This window comes from Nicotiana tomentosiformis, chromosome 12, assembly GCF_000390325.3.
Source record: "Nicotiana tomentosiformis chromosome 12, ASM39032v3, whole genome shotgun sequence".
NCBI classification, from domain to species: domain Eukaryota; kingdom Viridiplantae; phylum Streptophyta; class Magnoliopsida; order Solanales; family Solanaceae; genus Nicotiana; species Nicotiana tomentosiformis.
In genome coordinates this window covers 5,967,655-5,988,564 of record NC_090823.1, presented here as the reverse complement: position 1 = coordinate 5,988,564, position 20,910 = coordinate 5,967,655, and the positions used below count along the sequence as shown (strand labels likewise).

Sequence of the window (20,910 nt, the reverse complement as noted above, 5' to 3'; positions counted from 1 at the left end):
TTATTTTTACTAGACTCTGGTGTATAGAGATGTTATTTTCTTTCTGTATCTTGTGACTCATGATATTTCGGGTTTTGAAAAAATTGTGTGTAAGTTAGTGTTTGGTTAGTGTACATGTCGAGCAACATCATTTTTTATTATTCAGTATCTATTGCAGTTAGAAGTTAAACTTTGTTTTCGTTATTGGTATTTTCTGTAAATTGTTAGGCTTACCTAGTCGTAGAGATTAGGTGCCGTCACAATGTGTTTCGGAAGGATGGTTGGGTCGTAACAAAGCTACAAGTTCAAGATCAAGATAAAAAATGAAGACAAATCAAATACCAAGGCGTTTTAGATCAAATTACTTGTTCGTAATCAAATCCAAATCCAAGAAGCAAATTCAAGACCAAGCTTTATATGCCCTTGAATCAAAATCAAGCTCATCAAATTCTTGAAGAATCAGAGGAATACCATATAGATTGTAATACTTTCATTTATTGAAATCAAATACTCTCAACGTTTCAAATTAGATGAGATACTTTTTTTTAGTTTGTTCTAAAATAAATAACACATTTCTAAATTTGGAAATAATTCAACTTTAAACTCTTCATTTTACTCATTTTACCTTTAATAAAAGCTTTTATAACCATACAAATGACATGACCCCACAAAGTTTTTACCCCTTAAACTTTTAAGACCACAACTTTTAAAAGTCTTTTTTATGTCTTTTTAAAATCCGTGCCGAGTCAAACTAGCTCATCGAAATTGAAACAGAGAGAGTACTACATTTGTTACATAATTTTCAGTCTTGATTATTTATTTTTCTCGACGCAAAAATTTATTGTTATAAGGGTAAAGTAGTCAAAAACTCATCCTAATTATTTCTTTTTTAAGGGGCATCATGATACATAATAAGAGATAGGAGAGAGAGATAGAGGAGGGGGTATAACACAAAACTCTAGGTGTAAAACTCCCATCTAGTGCTTTCTAATTTCGATTAGCCAGTCAGCAGCAGTCAACTATTGACAGGGTGGACAAGTGAGACCAAGTCGACGTGGATACGTTAACCAATAAAAAATTGGCATGTCATCGGGCTATGACGTGCAATCCTTACAACTAACCGAACAGCAAACATAACATAATTAATACAACTACAAAAATAATTCATAAATTAAACTTTTAAGTCCTGAATTGACTAAACTACCACTACTGTTTATGCAGCGAGCCAGTAAGATGTACACTAAATCAAATGAAAATCAAGGGTAATTATGGAATTAAATGTTTTAATATGTAACCTCATTAATACCATTCTAGTTTGAGCAAAACCAAAAAAGAAAACCTGGTAAATAATACCAAAAAAAGAGAAAAAGAAAAAAAGAATCGGAAAATTGATCTTCCGGCGATCTGAAAACCCCTAAGCTTGAATTTTTCTAAGTAATTCGTGCTTTTCGAAATCTGTATTATTCTATATATCAATGGCTGCCCCATTCTTCTCGACGCCGTTTCAACCATTTGTTTATCAGGTAATTTTACGTTTTTATTATTCGAATTTCTCCTTAAATTAGATATTGTTCAGAGTCGGATCCAGAATTTCATTAACGGGTGCTGGTTTAGCTGCAGCGTAGTATATGTGGTAGTAGTATGAATTGATACAGCTTTATTTTGAAAGTTAAAATTATAGACATAGTGATTGCAGATACTGAGTTTTGTTTTTACAGATCAAATTTGTTTTTTTTCTGGGAGTGGGGTGGGGTGGGGTGGTGGTGGTGGTGAAAGAATCAATAATTGACAATAACAATATTTGCTTTTTAGTCGGGAAGAGGGTTAAAAGAGCTGAATTTTACAGTTTGGTAAATCACATTATGGAAGAAGTTATGAATTTGGTGTTGTGAAGACTTTTAAATGGGAATACTAATATTTGTTGAAGTACTCTCTTCTTTATTTGGTGCAATTAATTTTGTATCTATAGTAATTTAGTTCGGAAAAGAGTAAAAAGAAGGAAACTTTACTGCTTCACGAATCACATTACGAGGAGAAGTTATGAATTTGATGATTTTTAGGGGAGTACAATTATTTGTTGAAGTGCTCTTTTCTTTATATGGTGCAATTAATTTTGCATCTATAGTAATTTAGTTTGCTGAGTATTTGGGAGTTTGTGGTACAACTGTTTTTTTTCACGGTATGTTTAAAGGTATAGTATTAGAGTGAAATAAGTCCGAATAGAACAGATATAGAGGATTTGCTATTGTCGCTTAATGATTGATTCATTGATATTATCAAGGATGTCTTTTATTTGCAACAGTAGTTGTGTCTCTGGACTTTACCAACTGTCCTTAGTTAATGTTATGAGATCCTTTTGACAATCGTTACATTCATAATTGGGTTCTGAATCATCTTTAGGGAGTGAAGTTATAAACTCTTCAGCTTGGACGACAATGTAGTAACTTCGTTCGAATTAAATAAAACAATGTAGCATCTCGCCCTTCACTGTGTAGGCAAAGCTATTATCCTGATCATTGTATTATATTTTGCTGTATAGAGTCCGCAAGATGCAGTAACACCTTTCCAAATTCTGGGTGGTGAAGCTCAGATTGTTCAGGTAATGTCAGCATGTAGTTTGTCTTCTCTATAAGAGGAAAATCATATGGTTGATCTAATTATATTTGTTTCCCTTTCTCTATTTACATTTCAGATTATGTTGAAGCCACAAGAAAGGATTATTGCAAAACCTGGTATGTCACTAATCATATTCTTTATAAAGGAAGCCTCTTGCTTATCTATTTGTTTATGTATATGATTTGCTCATAAGAAGTCTCACTTGTTTGTTTGGGTTAGCTGTATGCCGAACACAATGTAAAATATCTTCATTTGATAAACATTAAAGAATGGAATCAGTTCGGTTAGCTATTTGTAAAATCTACAACTTGACCAACTAGTTGAGTGGATATTTCCTCAGGGTGAATAAGTATGCGTGGAGTACTTAAAACGTTCCCTTGCATGTTTCCACACCTTATGCGAGAAAGATGAGCCCCTGAAGCCTAACACAAAAATATTTGGTTAAGTCTGTGTGACATTAGAAATAAGCTTGCCTTCTAGAAGATTGTCGTTTTGAATCACCCACCCTAGAAGAATGATAAACTGTCTGTATATTTGAGTCAATAATCTTGATTGCATCGACTCATTATAGTAATCAGGGCATCCCCACTAATGCTTGTTGTATTTACTGTTTCCTCTTCAATGCTTAACGATATGCCAGGTGTGGATTGGAGGGGGGGGGGGTTCCTGATGAACAAGGGATTCTTATTTTGTCAGCTGTATGTTAAGTGCCCTGTGTATACGGATAGCATTGTATCTTATCAGGTCATAGATTCACGCTCAAAGGATATTTTGTATGGCTTTAATCAAATATTCAAGAATGCCAAATTATATTTTGACATTTGCTATTTACTACTCACTCTTAACTGACTTACGGGGAAGTTGGAATGCTTTGCAGGGTCCATGTGCTATATGTCTGGTTCCATCCAGATGGAAAATGTTTATGCCACTGAAAATGAAGCAGGTGTTTGGCAATGGCTTTTTGGAAAGACTATTACAAGCATAGTTCTTCACAATACAGGTACAACTGATGGATTTGTTGGAATAGCTGCTCCTTCTCTGGCAAGAATCCTTCCGGTTCGTTCACATCCAAACTATATTTTCATCTTGTTTGGTTATACAATCTTCTTTAGTGAGTACATGCTTGTGCATGTGCACAATCCGGAAATTGGGGATAGAAGTGCAGGATAATTAACCACCAATAAGTATAATGTCTTATTTATTCTCGCACCGGGGTTACCTAGAAAGGTATTAGATCGAGAAAATTGTGAGACTCCACAGTTTAGTTACACATTGTTAGTACGGATGATTCTGTTTACATATACTATTACTAAATAAATTGGTATTTGTTGCTTCTGTTTCATTGTTCCCACACAGATTGATTTAGCGAAGTTTGGAGGTGAAATCTTATGCCAGGTAAAGATAATTCTTTATCTTAATATCCTTTTTAGTTCTTGCAAATTCTCTTTCTTGTAAGCCCCTCCTGTTTGCTTTAAGTGTTTACTGGTAAAGTATGTTTTCTACCTTGACACATGACTTCAAGAATATTATTTTGTAGCCAGATGCATTTCTCTGCTCCATTAATGATGTCAAAGTCAGTAATTCCATCGACCAAAGGCCACGTAACCTAGTTGCTAATGCAGAGGTGAGATGATAAAATTGTCTTGACTTTATATACGGGCATGATTTTCAGCCTTGCTGACGGTAATTGCTACAAACAGGTTGAATCTTTGACTAATATGCTTGTAACATTTCCAGGGATTCTTAAGGCAGAAGATATCAGGCCAAGGGCTTGCATTTGTAGTCGGAGGTGGTTCTGGTAAGATTTTGAATCTCAGTTAACTAATAAACATAGACTTCTGTGGAGAATATTAAAGATGACATGCCTAGAAAGATGGTGGCTATTCATTTAAGTTTTTTTGTCTTACGTGCGTTTGTCTGAACCAGCACCCTATCATTTAAACTTAAATAAGATTGCTTGGACCATTTTATTTTGAGATGTAAGATTAAGAAGTTTTAATCACAAGTTCTATTTACTGATTCATTTCGTCGGGCAATATTTGTTTTTCTTCCTCAGTTGTACAGAAAAATCTGGAGGTGGGTGAAGTACTTGCTGTTGATGTGCCAAGCATTGTTGCAGTATCATCAACTGTCAATGTTCAAATAAAATACAATGGACCCATGAGAAGGGTGGTATTTGGGGTATGTTTTCACATGTCTGCTTCGTTTGATTTCTCCTTTCATTCATCCTAACTGTTTATTGCTGAATAATATTCATCAATTAACGTATCAAGAGATACCTCTGCTGGCAGTAATCATTTGGGTTTTCTTGTTTCATTCTTTGTCCTCCTCGTAACATCTTGTTGTTCAATGATTTAAAAAAAACGTATTTGTTGTTTATAAGAGTACTGTTGAAAATCAAGGTTAAAGTCCCTGCAAAGGTAAAAAAAAAATTAGGTGATCTCTTCCTATATGTCTAGGAGTTGGTGGACGTAACTACTTGGCACCTGCGCGTTGGTGAGAGGTAGCAAGTATCTGGTAGACTAGTTAACATGCATGCAACCTGTCCCAGATGTTTATCACCTTAAAATAAAAGGAATTTGAAAAGGCCAGTTATCATCTACCAAAAGCAACATTTGAACCCATAAACCCTACTTGGTATTAATTTTAGCTGAGCTTTCTTTACTGCAGGACTGATCTCTCCTCGTTGCTCTCTTCTAGGAGGGGCTTTTACTTTCATTTATCTTTAAAAGTTAACAAAGAAAGAGAAGAATAAACAAAAAAGTGTAGTTTCTTCTGTAAATGTTTATTTTTGTGTTTCAGTTAGTATGTAAAGTCGATTCCCATCCTTTTGTTTGATACTAGTTCTTGGATACGTGCGTTGCACGTGTATCCCATGCTAAGTAATATAATATATTTTAAAAATACTATAATTCTGTTGATATTAATTAGAAGAGGGGGAAGAGATTAGAAAGCATGATTATTATTCATTAATATATAAATATATATTTTTAATTTTGTTCATTATAGATAAATGTTTTGAATAATGATTGTATTTATAAGAAAATAATTTCCTTCATAAAAAAATCTGAAAATTTTCGAGTTAAGAGAAATAAACAGAGAATTATCGTAAATGCAAGCTCTAGAAATTTTTTATACATGCATGAGATGTTTAAGAAATAACTTTATTAGTAGTATTTATTATAGTGAATGTTCACTAATTGCATCACATTCATTATATAGAATTTATATCTAATTTGGTATTTATTATAATGAGTATTTACATTTCTATCCAAAAAAAAATTGGCAATAATATTTAATAGAAGGGCAAGAGTGTCATTCAGCTTTATAAGGATATTTTGGTATTTCAGTTTCCATCTAAGATGTTCACACTTATAATAGATATAGTACGGTGATTATCTTTTTCTAGTACATGTAGTGATACAATGAAATGAGTATACCAACAAGGCCAAGTGAGACCAAAGAAACAATAGAGTAGATCTAAGATATTCTGGTCATAATCTGTTCGAACTTGAGGGTTTCAGGGCTTTTTTAAAGCGAGTTTCTGGTACTTCCTTCCGTTAGCATGTTTGAGACTGCAACCTTTTATTAAGCTGGTTACTTCAATATTACTTGAGCGCTCCTTACTAATGATTGAACTTATTTGACTTGTGAATGTTGATTGTGTATGAAAATATATGTTTAGCCTTCTGCTTTGCGGAACTAATATGACTTAGGTTTGCCGTTGTCATCTTATGATTTGGTTCCTGAGGCAGATTGTCCTAACTATATTTGTATGATTGCAGAATGATAATATGGTAACAGCTGTTCTAACGGGGCCTGGTATTGTATTTATTCAAAGCATGCCTTTTCTTCGGCTTTCACAACGCATTGCTAGGTATTTCTCCTAGACGATGAAACCATTTGAACTTGTTAAATTACTGTGCTACTTTCTATCAACCAAATTGCTGCACTTCTGGTTGAAAATTGACAATGTTTCTGTTTCACTGTTGCAGGGCGGTAACATCTCCAAACATGAGGGACAATCCCAAATTCTTCATTCAGATAGCAATTTTCTTCTTTCTAGCTTATGTTGTTGTTGTGTCATCATTGATCTTGACAGATATTTGAACCTTTTCACTTTTCATTTTCACAAAATTGTAGATTGTTCGTTGCGTCCTCTAAGCCTTTTTTTGGATTGACAGGCATTTGAATGTTAATTACAGATATAGAGTAACAGTAAGCAGGGCTATGACTTTCTTTCAATTGTGGCATAGTTTGGTATAGAAAACTGTAAAAGCAATGGGAAGTGCTCACCTGTATAATGTATTTGAAACTTCCAATCATAGCTGGACGGCTTTTCTGGTTCAATAACTGCAAAATCTATCTGTTCATTTTAGAATACCATGGATTACCGGAGAAGTTTCATTACTCTTATATATATTTGTCAAAACTGAGAATAAATTGTTGCCTGATCTATTACTTACAAGTGCCCTTTTTCTTTTTCATTGTATGAATTTAGAATTGGAGAATATAGTTTATCTAGCTTATTTATACTTTATAGAGTGCAATATATGTGTTTGCATCGAATTTTCGTAGGAAAATAAAATTGCAATTACAAACAACTATAAAGAAAAAAGAATTTTATTGATAAACATTGCGGGTTACAACTCTGTTTATCCCTTGATTCCTTCCTCCGATTTATTATCCATAATTCGAGGGTTTTAGCGGCGTATTTCTCGCATGTAGGATGATATGCATCTTCTTGATGTACAATGATCAAGAAGCATGTAACAACACTCCATTTGGATCTTGAATGTTACTTGAACTTTGAGCAAGACATATTTGACATGCCTTTGATTTCTTAATGAATATTCCAAGAGTTTTATGGAATTTCAAAGATCATATATTTGATCTCTTTGTGCATATTCGGGGAGTTTATAGAATTGTTGAGATCCTCTTTGAAGGACATATGTAGTCTTATTTATAGGCATGAATTAGGATTTGGGTGGAGTAACCACCAAGTAACCCTAATAGACTCCTAATATTTCAAGAATCGTTTTGAATTTAGGATTTATCTTGATTTACTAAAATTTCAAGTGTCTACAATATGTTTCAAGTGCCTATTATGGTGGGGGCAAATGCAAGATTGCTTATAATCTCAGGTCTATATCCATATAAACTTGTGAGTGACAAGCTCTCCCCCCCCCCCAAAGTTGTGGTAACAATTGACAAACAAATGGCACCCAAGGGGTGTGTCTGTAAACCTTGAAATCCCATGTTCGAATCCCAATAGAAAATTAAGACAATGCTAGGTGATATTTTTTTTATTTGTCTAAACTTTGTGTGAATAGAGTTACTCGATTACGCTGATGGAAGGTAGTAGATATCTAGTCAAATAATTAAGGTGCACACAAACTAGTCCAAAGTCCACCATTTTAAAAAGAAAGCGTTCGGCTGTTCGCCAATCATATTGCGAGGTGTTACTTCATATTCTTAAGTTGCTTTTTATAGAACAATTAGTAAAAAGTCCACCTGAATTTTAGACCCATCTTTACCCAAAAAACAATTAGCTTTGTTCCCAAATTGGTGTATCGAAATAACCGTACTTGCAAAACAATCTAGACCAACTCTGTTAACTCAAATCCATCATCACTAGAAATCATCAAACATTCAGAGTTCTGCTTCCTTCTAGGTAGTTATCTCAATGAACGTATTTCCTTAGTCCAAGATGTCTAGATGTATACAAATCACAGTCTTAATGTTAGAAGAAAGATATAAAAGGAGTAAATTCTAATTATCTTTATGCCTACCACTTAAGTAGCTTTCTTTGAGATCCTGCAGAGCCTCCCTCAAAGAATCTTCATCCTGATCCGAAAATTTCAAGCACATCAGCCGTTGAGCCACTTGGTAAGTCAATTGTAAGTCCTGATACTGTCTGTAATTCACCTCCATTCTCTTCATTTCCTATACGAAGGCAAAAAAAGGCAATCCAATCAACATAACATGCATGTGCAATTCTAACTTTCTCAAAGCTTGGCAAATCGAAGCACAAAATTCAGTGAAGTAATGCAAATGCATTGGAAATCTCATGGTAAGAAATATTTGAAAATGCAAGGATGAGATAACCTCCGCGCCTATGTGAGGTTTACAAAGCATGGTCCCAAGATTGGATGAAGAAGTAAGATTGTGATAAGTTGATGGCAGATTTAAAATAGTCTAAGATGCAAGAAAGGGTTAAGGTCTGCGTGCACAAGGTAGGGGTAAGGTCTGAGTACGCACTACCCTCCCCAGACCCCACTTATGGGATTACATTGGGCATGTTGTTGTTGTAAGATGAAAGATAGTTACTGTGATTTCTACTTTCCTGTTTGAACCATAAAGTATTTTAAACACCTAATGGCAATTTCTCAGACAAGACATTGTTTGTTGAAGTTAAAATAAATTACCTTCTCTTTAATCCTAGATGTGATTTTTTTGGCAGTTTCTACTACTGAACTTGGTAGTCCAGCCACCCCTGCTAACATAAGGCCGTAATGTGGCACGTGACGCAGTCCATCCTTCAATAGAAACTAAGAAGGAAACACAAAAGGAAATAAGTAGTCAGGTATAAATTGGCTATAAACCATTGAATGATTCAGAGATATACCTTGAAGTCCATGCGGTTATTCCTCACATCAACATCAAAATGAAGAATTTTCACATTCGGATACATGGTGGCTAGCTCTGAAAGATTTTCCATATGAGTAGCAAATATTGAGTACCTGAAAACAGCTTAAAAAGAATCACACTCTGGACAAGAAATCCACCCCTTCACCTCTCTTACCGGGGAAAAACAGAAAAATCTAAGTGCGCGCTACAACCACTACTACACCGCAGTCTCAAACAAGTTGGGCTCACTATATGAAAAGGTCTTATACGACCAAAGAGACGAAAATGGAGGTATATACATGGGTTGGACTATGAAACTTGGCTGTATGTATTACATAACAACTATAAAATACATTCAAACACCTCCCAGCAGTTCTCTGCCAATATGCTAAGCAGAATTATGAAGTCTAAAATTTAACTCTGAGAAATAATGAAATCTAGGAAGTGAGAAGATGAAGAATTTTATTAACAATCTCCACAAAACAAATGAAGAAATCTATTAGGATAATATCTTCTCTATAAGGAACTTTAAAGGCTCAGTGAACAATCCTACGTGTGCCCCCACAGATGAGTGCTAAAGGCATTTACTTCTTGCAAGAAAATGTAGCGACAACACGATGTTCACTCCCTGTTTCAAGGTCCAGTTCAGTATTTATTAGTATTTAACTTCCACATTCAAATAACAAAAGAAGAAAATTTTCAAGCATGATGTTCCCTTGGTATACTGCAGAAGTCTTTTGTAGGTTTACTAACATTCTTGATTGGTTTCTAATTTTTTCGTTCCTTAATTGAATCCTGCTTCTTAGAAGCCCCAGAATTGGTAGTCTTCCTACCATTTATAGTATCCAGGTAAGAGCAGGATTTTTAGCAGTTCACAATTACCAAAATGTTCCTTCAACTTATAAAGGGAAAAATTAAAGCCTAAATTTCAAACTTTACTGCAGTTCATACAATGAAAAATATAAGCTACCTAGCTAATCTTCTAGTTATAGGTTTTGTTATGAAATACATGCTTGGGCTACTTAACCATATTGCCTTTTAACATTGAAATACAAAGAGAGCTTTGAGATTACGCTTTAAGTGCCAATAGCTGCTCACAACAACTCCATGCGATTGCAAATCCATCAGAGGACGAAGTCGCCCTCCCCAATTCATCCATAACGATCAGACTTCTGTATCCAGCAAAGGAGGTTCAAATCACACAGACAAACCTTCATGCCAATTTTGTGAAAACAGTTTGTGAAACGATCTACCTAGAGGAGACGTTTTGCATTATAAAAGCCGTCTCCTTCATCTCTGTCATGAACTGCACAAACCACAGTTACACTAAATACTGGTGATTTCTGTATCGGCCATCTCCATGAGAAGACGATTCAAATATAAAGAACAAAATTTGCAATTTGAAGAGGTCAAACTTCACCAGAAACTTAGCTAAACTAACGCTAAGCTTTTTCACAAGTACAACTAACTATTGCATAAATATATGAACAAAATCAATGCTATTCTAAAATATAGAACTTTCAGACCACAATATACCATTCAAAATTAGAGCCTTAGAGGATCATACCGTGCTAGAGTTTGATTCGAGACAGTCCATTGTTCCCATCCTTGTAAAAATACGATCGACCACTCTCAAAGTGGCAAACCGAGCAGGAATATAGCAACCAATTTGAGCAAGGATGACAGTTAGACAAACTTGCTGAAGATAAGTACTTTTTCCACTCCTACAAAAATCAATATATGGGAGTTATCAGGTAGAAAAATGACAAAACCAAAAGCTAATGTAAAAACTGTCTCAAAGTACTTATTAAGAAATTTGATGCTATTAAGGAACACGGTTCCTTACATGTTTGGGCCCATTACAATAGCCATATTTGATGCTTCAGAAAGAAAGATACCATTTGGCTGAAAAAGAGAATTCAATCACCACGTCCATGTTCAGAAATTTCCAGTATCCAAGTAGAAAAGTCATTAACTTGCTATGTGGAGAGAAATTTCAAACTTTTACTAAGATTTTTAGAAGAAACTAACATACAATGAATTCATTGTTTATGCTTTCCAGAATGGGGTGCCGTCCAGAATCAATTGCCAATGGGCCATCACCTATGAGGGAAGAAAAATTAAGCGATCAACTTCTTCATATCTTGTCACCTAGTAAGTATAGGGAGCTGTGATTAAATACTCACATGTAAAATTAGGTCTAGTATATCTATCAACTGGTTTTGTTGATATCGTGTGAGCAAATGAATTCACCATCATGTCTAAAAGGCACAACACTTCTGAAAGAACGGTAAGCACAGAGACATCCTCTCGTATTGCATCCATTAATGCTGCATTTAGTATGAAATGGCAAGACTTTTAAGTAGGATGAGTTCTCAAATAACAACAGGATAAACAGAATGAAGAGCATGGCACTTCCCTGAGTATGTTATATGTCAATACAGGTTAAAGATGCATTTTTTATATGTTGAGCAGAATTGTCAGATACGCAAGAAAACTCATATTAGTATTGAAGCACCAACCATGAGAAGGGGAATAATCTTCCAAGTACAGAAAGAAAGGAAGAGAACATTAACAAGAGCTGCCGTTCAATCTCATTCAGAGAAATCCTTATGATTCTAATCAACATGTCATTACTAGTGGATTTAGTGGTAAACCCAGTGTATGACTATCCAATTCATATTTTCTAGCCAGAAGGAGCGCCACAATTGATAGCGGGCAAACATATACTATGTGCAAGTGCGGCGATACTTAAGTACTGGTACTCTGTTGCTAAGCATCTGGCTACCCATATAATGAAGGGAAGAAGTCCATGTCTGGAGCTATGCTATTGTAGAATCATTAAGATGCACGGAAACTACTACTCAGATATTTACCAGAGCCCAGGGCAGGCAATGAGAATTAAAAATATTATTGGAAGCTTTTATCAGAGATTTTGGCCTCTGCTAACATATATAAAAGCTCTCTTTAAAAAGAAAGTGGACTAGTCTCTCATTGCAATCAAGCCTGATAGACCATCTAAGCTTTGCATCTCTTGTGGGGTTTTGATGCAGAATGCAAGAGGAAAAAGATAAGATGTAAGATCATTCTTGCTATTTTACCAAAGCTTTAAAGATGTCATAATGATTTTTTATCTAAATTTATGTGTTAACATTAAGCTGATCTGCTGACAAATTTTTGGCTATATTATCACATTTTTGAGTCAAGGGCACTATACTAACACGGTATTTTGTACTGAATTCGCAGGAAATATACCCTACTATTCTCAGCATCTTTTCAGCAATTAAACAACGAAGGATCAGCCCCAAAGTTTCCACTCTTATTTCAAGTTCCCGATCCACTAAATTGTGCTACATCAACTTTGTCCTAACATACGACTAAAACCACAAACATAAGGATCAAAAATAGTCCCGATAGTTGCCTTAGTTCAAAATTCAAACACCAAAAGATTTTGCTGACATAAGATGAAAAACCCATAATATGTTCAAATCATTTCTTCTTGCCCCATGGAAGCACCCCAAAAAATCAAAGCTTTATGAAGCAAAAGCCTTAGTTATGAAGTAGCCGCTAATATTGTCATGCTGAAAAGACAAGGATTTGATTAGGTAGACAAGGGATTCAATGGCAATAGCAGAAAAGGTTGTACATTTCAACCATCAATTTACCTTCCAGGCAGAATGCAGTCCTCAACCAGCACTCTTTAGCTGCAGACTTGTTCCTAGCATTCAACTGTGAATAAAAGCAGTGAATGAAGAATAACCACCTCATCTATGAGCAAAGTTAAGGATTATGAAATGGTACATTCTTTCACAAAAAGAGTGAATAGGTTGATAATGCAACTGTATCCAAATAAAACAGTCCTTGGTTCAAAAGGAATTTTATCTGCTAGTTGATGGATATTCTAATATCAAATTTGATGCTTACATGTGAACAGAAGGGGAATGAGTAATATTTGGATCAATGACAGAATCTTAAAAGTTTCAGTCACAGTCAGCACATACAGACACGAAGCTCTGTACAGATTAAGACAGAATGCCACAAATTTTGAGGTTAACCAATTCCTGAACAGCCTGCCTCTTTCACGTTTACATAGATCAGGGTGTAACTCAAAAGTGCCATCCCTATCCTCAACTAATTTGTTTACTATCTTTCGGGAAACACCACTACATCATGCAGTACTTCAGGTCACAACAGGTTCTAGAAGTGCAAAGAAGTCCAACAGATTCAGAAGACCATCCAAAGGAAAGAATGATCGCATAGCGAACTCTATAAAGTTAAACACTATGGCTATGTTTAAGACGTTTGCCCTCCTCCTGAAATATTTGCTCTCACTTTCTAGTTACTTTAATTGTCTTAAACTCTTAAAAAGTATTTTACACCACATGAAAGAAAACAATTTACATATTTTCAGGAGTGTTAGTCATTCTCCACTACAGTTGTCTCTGTCCTTGCTTAACACTTGCTTTCACCAACCTATGCAACTATATCACCAGACAGTATTCCCACACTTACCTTTCACATTATTGCATATTGAAAACATTTTACGCTGATCCACTAAATGGTTTTCCTCATAAAAATTTGCAAGAACAAATCTTATGGAAAATGTTTTGCACCAAACCAAATGGAGCCTACAGAGGAATGTAGCAATGGATGTCAGGTAATACTTACTGAAGCAAGTTCAAGACTGGAGCAATGTACATTGTTTCCATGTTTCATGACCTGATTAGTGTGAAAGTTGTTAGAGGAAAAGAAGCATGAATGCTTAAGAACAGTTTAATTTTTAACATAGCATGACAACCTGAATGAACTTGCTCGGCAGTTTTCCCTGTATGTCCTTCTGCGGAATGCTAAAGTAAAACCCTTTCCTGTTATTGAATGGGATCTTCAAGTTTGGCAGTCTGAAATCTTCACGATACTTATTTGCGAGGTCGTGTATAGCTACGAATTCAGTGTTTGTGTTAGAAACTAAGACAATGAGCTTAGAAGGAAAACGAACATGTAATATGGCAGAAAAACCTTCGCTGGTGTCACAAAATGATCTACGGGCCATATCAAGAAGCCCATCAACTCCAGCCTTAAGAGCAAAACACTGCTGTGTCCGTGCAACAAAAGGAACTCGTGTATGAAGGACATCTTCATCAATCACTTCTCCAATTCTGAGAGAACAAATATCACATGGTTAAAATAAACATATAAATTGCAGTATTCATCGAATATCCTAAATCATATTAGAACTGCAAATCAGTTACAAGGATTGATAGATGCAGAGGAATAATTAGCTCATGGATGTTAGACAAAATTAAGGAGGAACAGGAATCCTCTCTTTCGAAAAAACAAGAATGGAAAAAGAAGAAAGTCCTCCTAGAGGGGATTGAGGTGGAGAAGATTCAAGATACATTAACAATGTAAAAATGGAACTGTCTGAATTCTGAAGAGGGCCTCACCAACATGGAGGGGGATTGGAGGAAAGAGTCAGGTATCTAAGCAAATATGAACGTTACCTGTTCCTGATTGAAGTATATTTTTCATTCTCACATATGGACTTGTAAACATTTCCAAGCAGACAACTCTTGGCTTCTTTAAGCACCTGAATCACAAGCTCATCATTGTACCATATAAGAAACAGAAAAGTGAACGCCTGCCCCCAACAATGATGCTGCACCTGGGAGAGTAACGGTAAAGCATCAAGAGCGGTTTTGAGAAGAATAATGCTGGATATCATAATTTGGTTCCTCCTTCCATTATCCGAAGCCAAGACTTCATTAGTAACTCTCTTTGGCTTGAAGCAGAAGTGACAAAGGACCCTATCTGGATGGACAAACATAGGTCAACTTTCTGAAATGGGACAAGCCATATAGAATACAAGAGAGAATCAACCTCCTTTCTATTATGTGGTTACCTGTTTCTTTCGGAAACTTACGAAGGGCCTGAGACAAGCCAAAGAATAGCAGCTCATTGCTCATCAACTCATCCTGGATATAAAATGAGATAAGTGTCACAGGTTTTGACTGGAACACATTACATCCTGAAAGGCACGGCATAAACTACAAGATAATAACACTCAAAAAGTAGCTGCAGGCTGGTTAAATGTTATTGCAACCAAAACTCAATCAAGTAATGACCAGTGTGATCGCATAATCTGGTAGCTGTAATCAAACAGCATATTCCCCTCAGTCTTAAAAACTTTAATTTTTCTGTAGAACACCTCAGTTCAGCTAGTAGTTCAGAGAATCCTCAATCTCCTCCTTCCTGTTTCGACCACCCAAAGCAACATTAACATTTAAAAAACAAAGCCTTTTCCTGAGAAGACTTGCTCTCAATAAAATAGATCTTCTAGAGGAGATACAACCACAATAGAGAATTTCTTAACGCAGAAAATTTCTAAACGAAAGTAGAAAATAACATGAAAATTTTCTGGAGGGATGGTAGCAAAATCTGATTCTATAGTAGCAGAGCATGTTATATATTCTTCTGTCTCATGCAATACGTTGAAAACCTACCAGGCAATCGAGTCGAGTGTTAATTGTCTCTATGTCTTTCAGAGGCTGCAAAAGATTTGCCCTCAGAAGTCTAGTCCTGCGGTGGAGTATGATCAAGCAAACACAGATTTATGTTGCAGGTGCACAGCATACTGAAATAGACAGATTACAGAATTTTCCATCCTGCGCAGAACTTTAACATAAGAATTATGAAGTTGCCTCAAGCGTGGGCTTAGTATGTACGTTTATCATTCTTGTATTCACAAAGTGGCAAAAGGCATTAAGCACAAAACTGACTGTCTTTTCATATACAATGCTGTGCTCCATATAGCAGGTTAACATTGTTGACAGTCTACAAATATATATATGCAGACATTTATAAATTACTATATGATTGCCAGTAATTTAGGGTCTTTGTATTACAAAAGCCAAGCTAAACCCTACACCATTCACAGTTCTGTATATTCGATAACACAATCTAGGTGTAGAAATTGAAAAGTAATGTCTATCACACAACCTTATTATAATATTATGTGAAACAAGAGGCACACTGAATAGAATTGCACAAAGACATTTATAACCATGAACTGGCAGATTATTACCAGCTTATCAATGCAATTATTTCCATACCCGCCAATAGTTCGAGTTGTTTTAAGCATGTGGAATAAACTTCTCTTTTTGCTGTTTGTGCCCAAAAGAGAAGAGTGCATAGGCTCAATTATCTCCAAGTTCTGAACACTGCCATCAAAGACGAAGTATAAAATTTACATCATCTACAAAGTCTTACAATAAATTCTAACTTTTCTAAACACAATCCTTTGGGATAATTGAAAGCGCTATGCTGATGTTATCAGCTGAAATGGAACTCAGTAGCCAGTATGACTAGTAAGTGATAGGTCCAAGCTGATATGCAACATCCACTAATTTGGTATGAGGAAGCTACCTGGTGGCATCAATGTTCATGTGGTCAAAAGATCCATTGAAGGTAACCTGTGGAAAGAGAAGACAACTTTGAATCTCGAATGCTCCTTTTGACAACTCAAAGTTCCATGAAATTCTTAGATATGCTACATCCACCATAACGGCACATTTATATGTATTTTTAACATTTCTGTTTCTTGATCACAAAATGAGAAATCTCTCTTCCAAAGGAGATTCAACGAAATAGCGCATATGACCCTTTAAAGGACATAAGTGAACAAAATATTCAATAATATCCTAACCTTCAAAAAGTTGAAAATCATGCCACTTCAGTTTTTGCTAAGAAATAGGAAAAGCTTAGGTAACTCACCAACCCCTCACCCCCCAAATATTGAAATGAATAGAGAAAGAAAGTTTTCATCATTGCAATGTTCTAGTTCTATATACCAAAGCTGGACATAGTAAGTACCAATTAACACAAATATGTTACTTTAAGACCTACTAGGACAAATTGTTCTAGCCAATAGTATGCGAAAACATGATCTGAGACATTCTTCTTTCTTGGTAATATTTATTGGCGTTGCTGCAACTACTATAATCACAAACAAATCACTGAATATTGGTGAACAGGGACTAGTTCATACTTCTTTCACTTTAAATTACACTTTAATCTGGCGCAATGTGATGGACATAATAATAAAAATAATAGTTGCACTATGTGAAACCATTTTGCATGGCAAAATCATGCTTGCAGTAGATAGGTTCAATAAGTTGAAGTGTTTTCTACTTGCTTTCATTCCTGTTTGGCTCTTTTATGCATGAGAAGTTGCACATACCAGTAAAGAGTGATTTATCACAACAACACCTTTCTCAGCTTCAATCCTGCACACGAAGTTCTTGCATATCATATCTGAAAATAATCAAGTGAAACAAGAGGTAGTTTTCCTCTAAATTACTATCATCTTTAATATGCTGAAAAATAATCGTTTTTGGATTCACATATTGGTAATATGTGAATGAATTCTTGGTTACACATCCTGCCAAGCATCGAATGTGTTTTAGTTTTTCATAAAAGCTAATAAATGAAAGTCTTCACATACTCAGGGTAGTCAGTATTCAACAAAGTAACATATTAATTTGACGAAATTCGGATGTTTAAAGGTGGCTTATCAGTTGAGGAACACAGTTTAATGAAATGCAGGAACAAGTATTTCCATTGGGCTAAGGATGAGATATCAAAGTCTCATGTCGATAGTGCAACACCACAATGTTACTCATTGGTGGAGAGTATTTTTAGCTCCCTCTAAAGTGATTTGAGGGCATATCTGTTGACTTGGGCTAGCTCTTTTACACTCTAGAAAAGTAACACATAACTTAGACCTATACTAACTATGACATTCATGAGCTCACTGGATCAATTTGCAAACTGTGTATCAGAAAAGAGCATTGATGCTAACTGTTCTACGGACTGCATCACGACTCTCAAGAATTGACCAAAGAACTTGATGTTATCATTCTACATGCAAGAAGTGCAGATGAAATATTTCAATACCATGTCCATTAAATTGAAAGTCACCATAGCATCATACCACTTGATAGTTGCCGCTGCTGCAGCCAGACACAAATAATATTGCTTGTAGTATGAGTCCAAACCAAGAGCAGACGGTTCCTTAGCAGCTAATCCTTTAACCAGTACAGCTCCCTTCATAACATATTAAAGTATGAAGTACTGTCAGTGCTATTTAATGGAGAAGCAACAGAGTCAATAACGCATAGTTTCAGAACTACCCTGGTATCATCAAAGCAACCACGATTCATTATAACCTGTGTACATCAACATAAGCATAAGTCCTAAGCTTTTAAGAATTAGAAATTACGCATTTTATCGAAATAGAGCCACCAATATGTTTAGAGGCAACACCTTTCTTGTGGAGGAACAAAATCCATCAGCTAGCTGTGAGACTCCAACCATTCCATCTGCTGCCAATTTATTTGGGGGAACAATGATCGCCATAGGTTCATAGAACTGTAGTAAAGTCTTTGTATTTTGATAGGAGCTGCTAGTCTCTATATACTGAGAAAGATGCAGTGAAGCTGATCTCAAGTCAAATGCAGCTACTCCAACCTGCCGATAAAATTGCTATTGCCAGTTAGGGTGTGAAGCTTCAGCAAAGCACGGCTTTTCCCTTTTTATTTATGATTTAATACTTAAAAAGTCGTTATCACGAGTACAAGTAATACTCAATCCTGAGAAGTTATATTAAAGAAACAAACTTCACCAGAATTTATGAGTTACTTGGAAATTCAACTGTTAACTCATCCACTTTTACATAATACTGAATTGATATCTCAAAGAGACTTGCATCCAGGGAACCGTACGCGCAGATTCTTTCTTTAAATGCAATCGACCGGAGTAATTATTGGATTCTTTTTTAAAAAAGAGAAAAGAAAATGCTAACTCCATTTAAGTCATCAAGAAGAAAAGTAAAATGCAGCGTCAGCAGGAGAAGCACCATAGGCTTCTTTAGCTGGTTCCTTTCTAGATCACTTAAGCTGTAAAGTTCCCAGGAACTACATTAAGTGGTCCATATTTTCAACCTGATAAAATGGACCTTGGGCCTAACTCAGCTCCAAAAGCTAGTTTATGAGGTGAGAATTGTCCAAGACCATATAAGGAGACCAAGACACCCATTACCCACCGATGTGGACACAACTCAGCACCCACCCACCCCCTACGCCCAGGCCTGCAAACTGGAGCGAGAACAACATAAATGGGGGCGCCCAACATCGGTAACAATAAATTGGAATGGGGCTGGCTCTGATACCATGATAAAATGGACACTGGGTCTAACTCAACCCCAAAAGTTAGCTTATGAGGTGAGAATTATCCAAGACCATATAAGGAGACCAAGACACCCATTACCCACCGATGTGAGACACAACTCAACACAACCTAAGTTAGAAAATATACAGTTAATTTCAAATTACTTTTTTGATGACCGAGAAATCCGTCTGGGGCCGATCCTTTTCGACCAACCGCAGCCTTCGAAACTCGGTGGATAATGGGCCCGCCCCTCTACCCTTCTCCACTTAAATACCAAGCTTTGCTTTGCATGGTGTGGGGGCTTGAACCTGTGACCTAAGACACAAATCCACCACCCTTTGCCACTTGAACTAGGCCCTGGGGCCAGTGAATTTCAAATTATATATCCACATTCTCATACATACATTTGAAATTAAGCATAATACAATATCTTCTACGAATTTGATAAGCTCGAAGCTATCCTAAAACTTGTAAGTTGCCATAAAATTACCTGCTTAGCTTTGTCATAAATCTGGATTACCTCAACACATCAATAAATTTCAGATATAAAACATCAACATATTCTCTGACAATACGTGTAAAATTAAGCATAATACAATCTCTTCATTTAACTTAGCTAAACTCGAAGCTATCGTCAAACACATGCATCATATTTATCCATTTCTCAAATTTCTCAAACCAGTAAGCTATCACATATTTATAACATGATATAAGCACTTTTAAAGTCAAATTGCACCTATTAATTCAAAAACAGAGTTCGAATTTGCTAGTCATACATCGGAAAATAGCATCTATTTATTCAGTAGAAGTTTAAACTTGCTCAAAATACACCTATTATTCAAAACAAAACAAAAATCAAACTTGCTCGTCAGTTTCCAAAATCGCACCTATTCATTCAAAAAAAAAATCAATTCCGCTCGTTACGCAGGGAAATTGCGCCTATTATTCAAAAAAAGTTCAAATTTGCTCCTTACGTCGCGAAAATGTACCTTTTGCTCGAAAACGAAAATGTTTATATTCGTTCGTTACACATCGCCGAACTTGTGTCTAGTTTTCCAAAATGAAGTTTAAAATTCAAATATGCTTGTTATACATCGCCGTAATTGTATCTATTTGTTCAAATGTAGTTCAAATTTTGCTTGTTATACATATCGAAATTGTATCGATAAGGCGAAGTCGCATCTATTTATTCAAATGAAAGTTCAAATTTGCACATTCGATATACCTAGAAATATACTCTGTTTAAAATACGAATGGAGAGAGAGAGAGAGAGAGAGAGAGAGAGAGAGAGAGAGAGAGAGAGAACCTCCTTGGCGCGATTCTCGATGAGGCCGATGACGAAGCTTGATCGTTCTCCGGTGTCGTCTTCCATTTGAATTCTAAGCACTCTCAGCTGAGAAGTGTGAGCAGTGATTAGAAAAAATTTGGGCTTTCAATTCGCGCCAACGGTATATATAGGGG

At 35.8% G+C, this 20,910-nt stretch overlaps 2 protein-coding genes across 3 annotated transcripts; one reads left to right on the top strand and one right to left on the bottom strand.

Moving 5' to 3' along the window:
• The first annotated feature begins 1,296 nt into the window (after positions 1-1,296).
• LOC104091059 (uncharacterized) lies at positions 1,297-6,939 on the top strand. The gene is made up of 10 exons (XM_009596314.4): positions 1,297-1,502; positions 2,519-2,578; positions 2,672-2,711; positions 3,473-3,651; positions 3,952-3,990; positions 4,133-4,219; positions 4,333-4,393; positions 4,652-4,776; positions 6,381-6,472; positions 6,591-6,939. Exons 1-10 carry the CDS (start codon positions 1,455-1,457, stop codon positions 6,703-6,705), a joined length of 846 nt encoding a protein of 281 aa, XP_009594609.1. The 5' UTR covers positions 1,297-1,454; the 3' UTR covers positions 6,706-6,939.
• A 1,268-nt stretch (positions 6,940-8,207) lies between these two features.
• Positions 8,208-20,910, bottom strand: LOC138903619 (DNA mismatch repair protein MSH4-like). Of its 2 annotated transcripts, XM_070192027.1 has the most exons (24): positions 20,756-20,910; positions 18,547-18,750; positions 18,414-18,449; positions 18,215-18,327; positions 17,462-17,507; positions 16,648-16,694; positions 16,335-16,442; positions 15,726-15,801; positions 15,125-15,197; positions 14,888-15,033; positions 14,727-14,812; positions 14,242-14,381; positions 14,024-14,163; positions 13,894-13,944; positions 12,891-12,954; positions 11,412-11,555; positions 11,261-11,328; positions 11,072-11,130; positions 10,793-10,949; positions 10,479-10,531; positions 10,299-10,397; positions 9,224-9,338; positions 9,024-9,146; positions 8,208-8,541 (listed from the first exon to the last, which is right to left on the bottom strand). In XM_070192027.1, exons 1-24 carry the CDS (start codon positions 20,819-20,821, stop codon positions 8,368-8,370), a joined length of 2,388 nt encoding a protein of 795 aa, XP_070048128.1. In that variant the 5' UTR covers positions 20,822-20,910; the 3' UTR covers positions 8,208-8,367. The 2 variants fall into 2 exon arrangements, with proteins under 2 accessions (XP_070048128.1, XP_070048129.1); XM_070192028.1 differs by lacking the exon at positions 15,726-15,801 and having other exon boundaries at positions 16,307-16,442.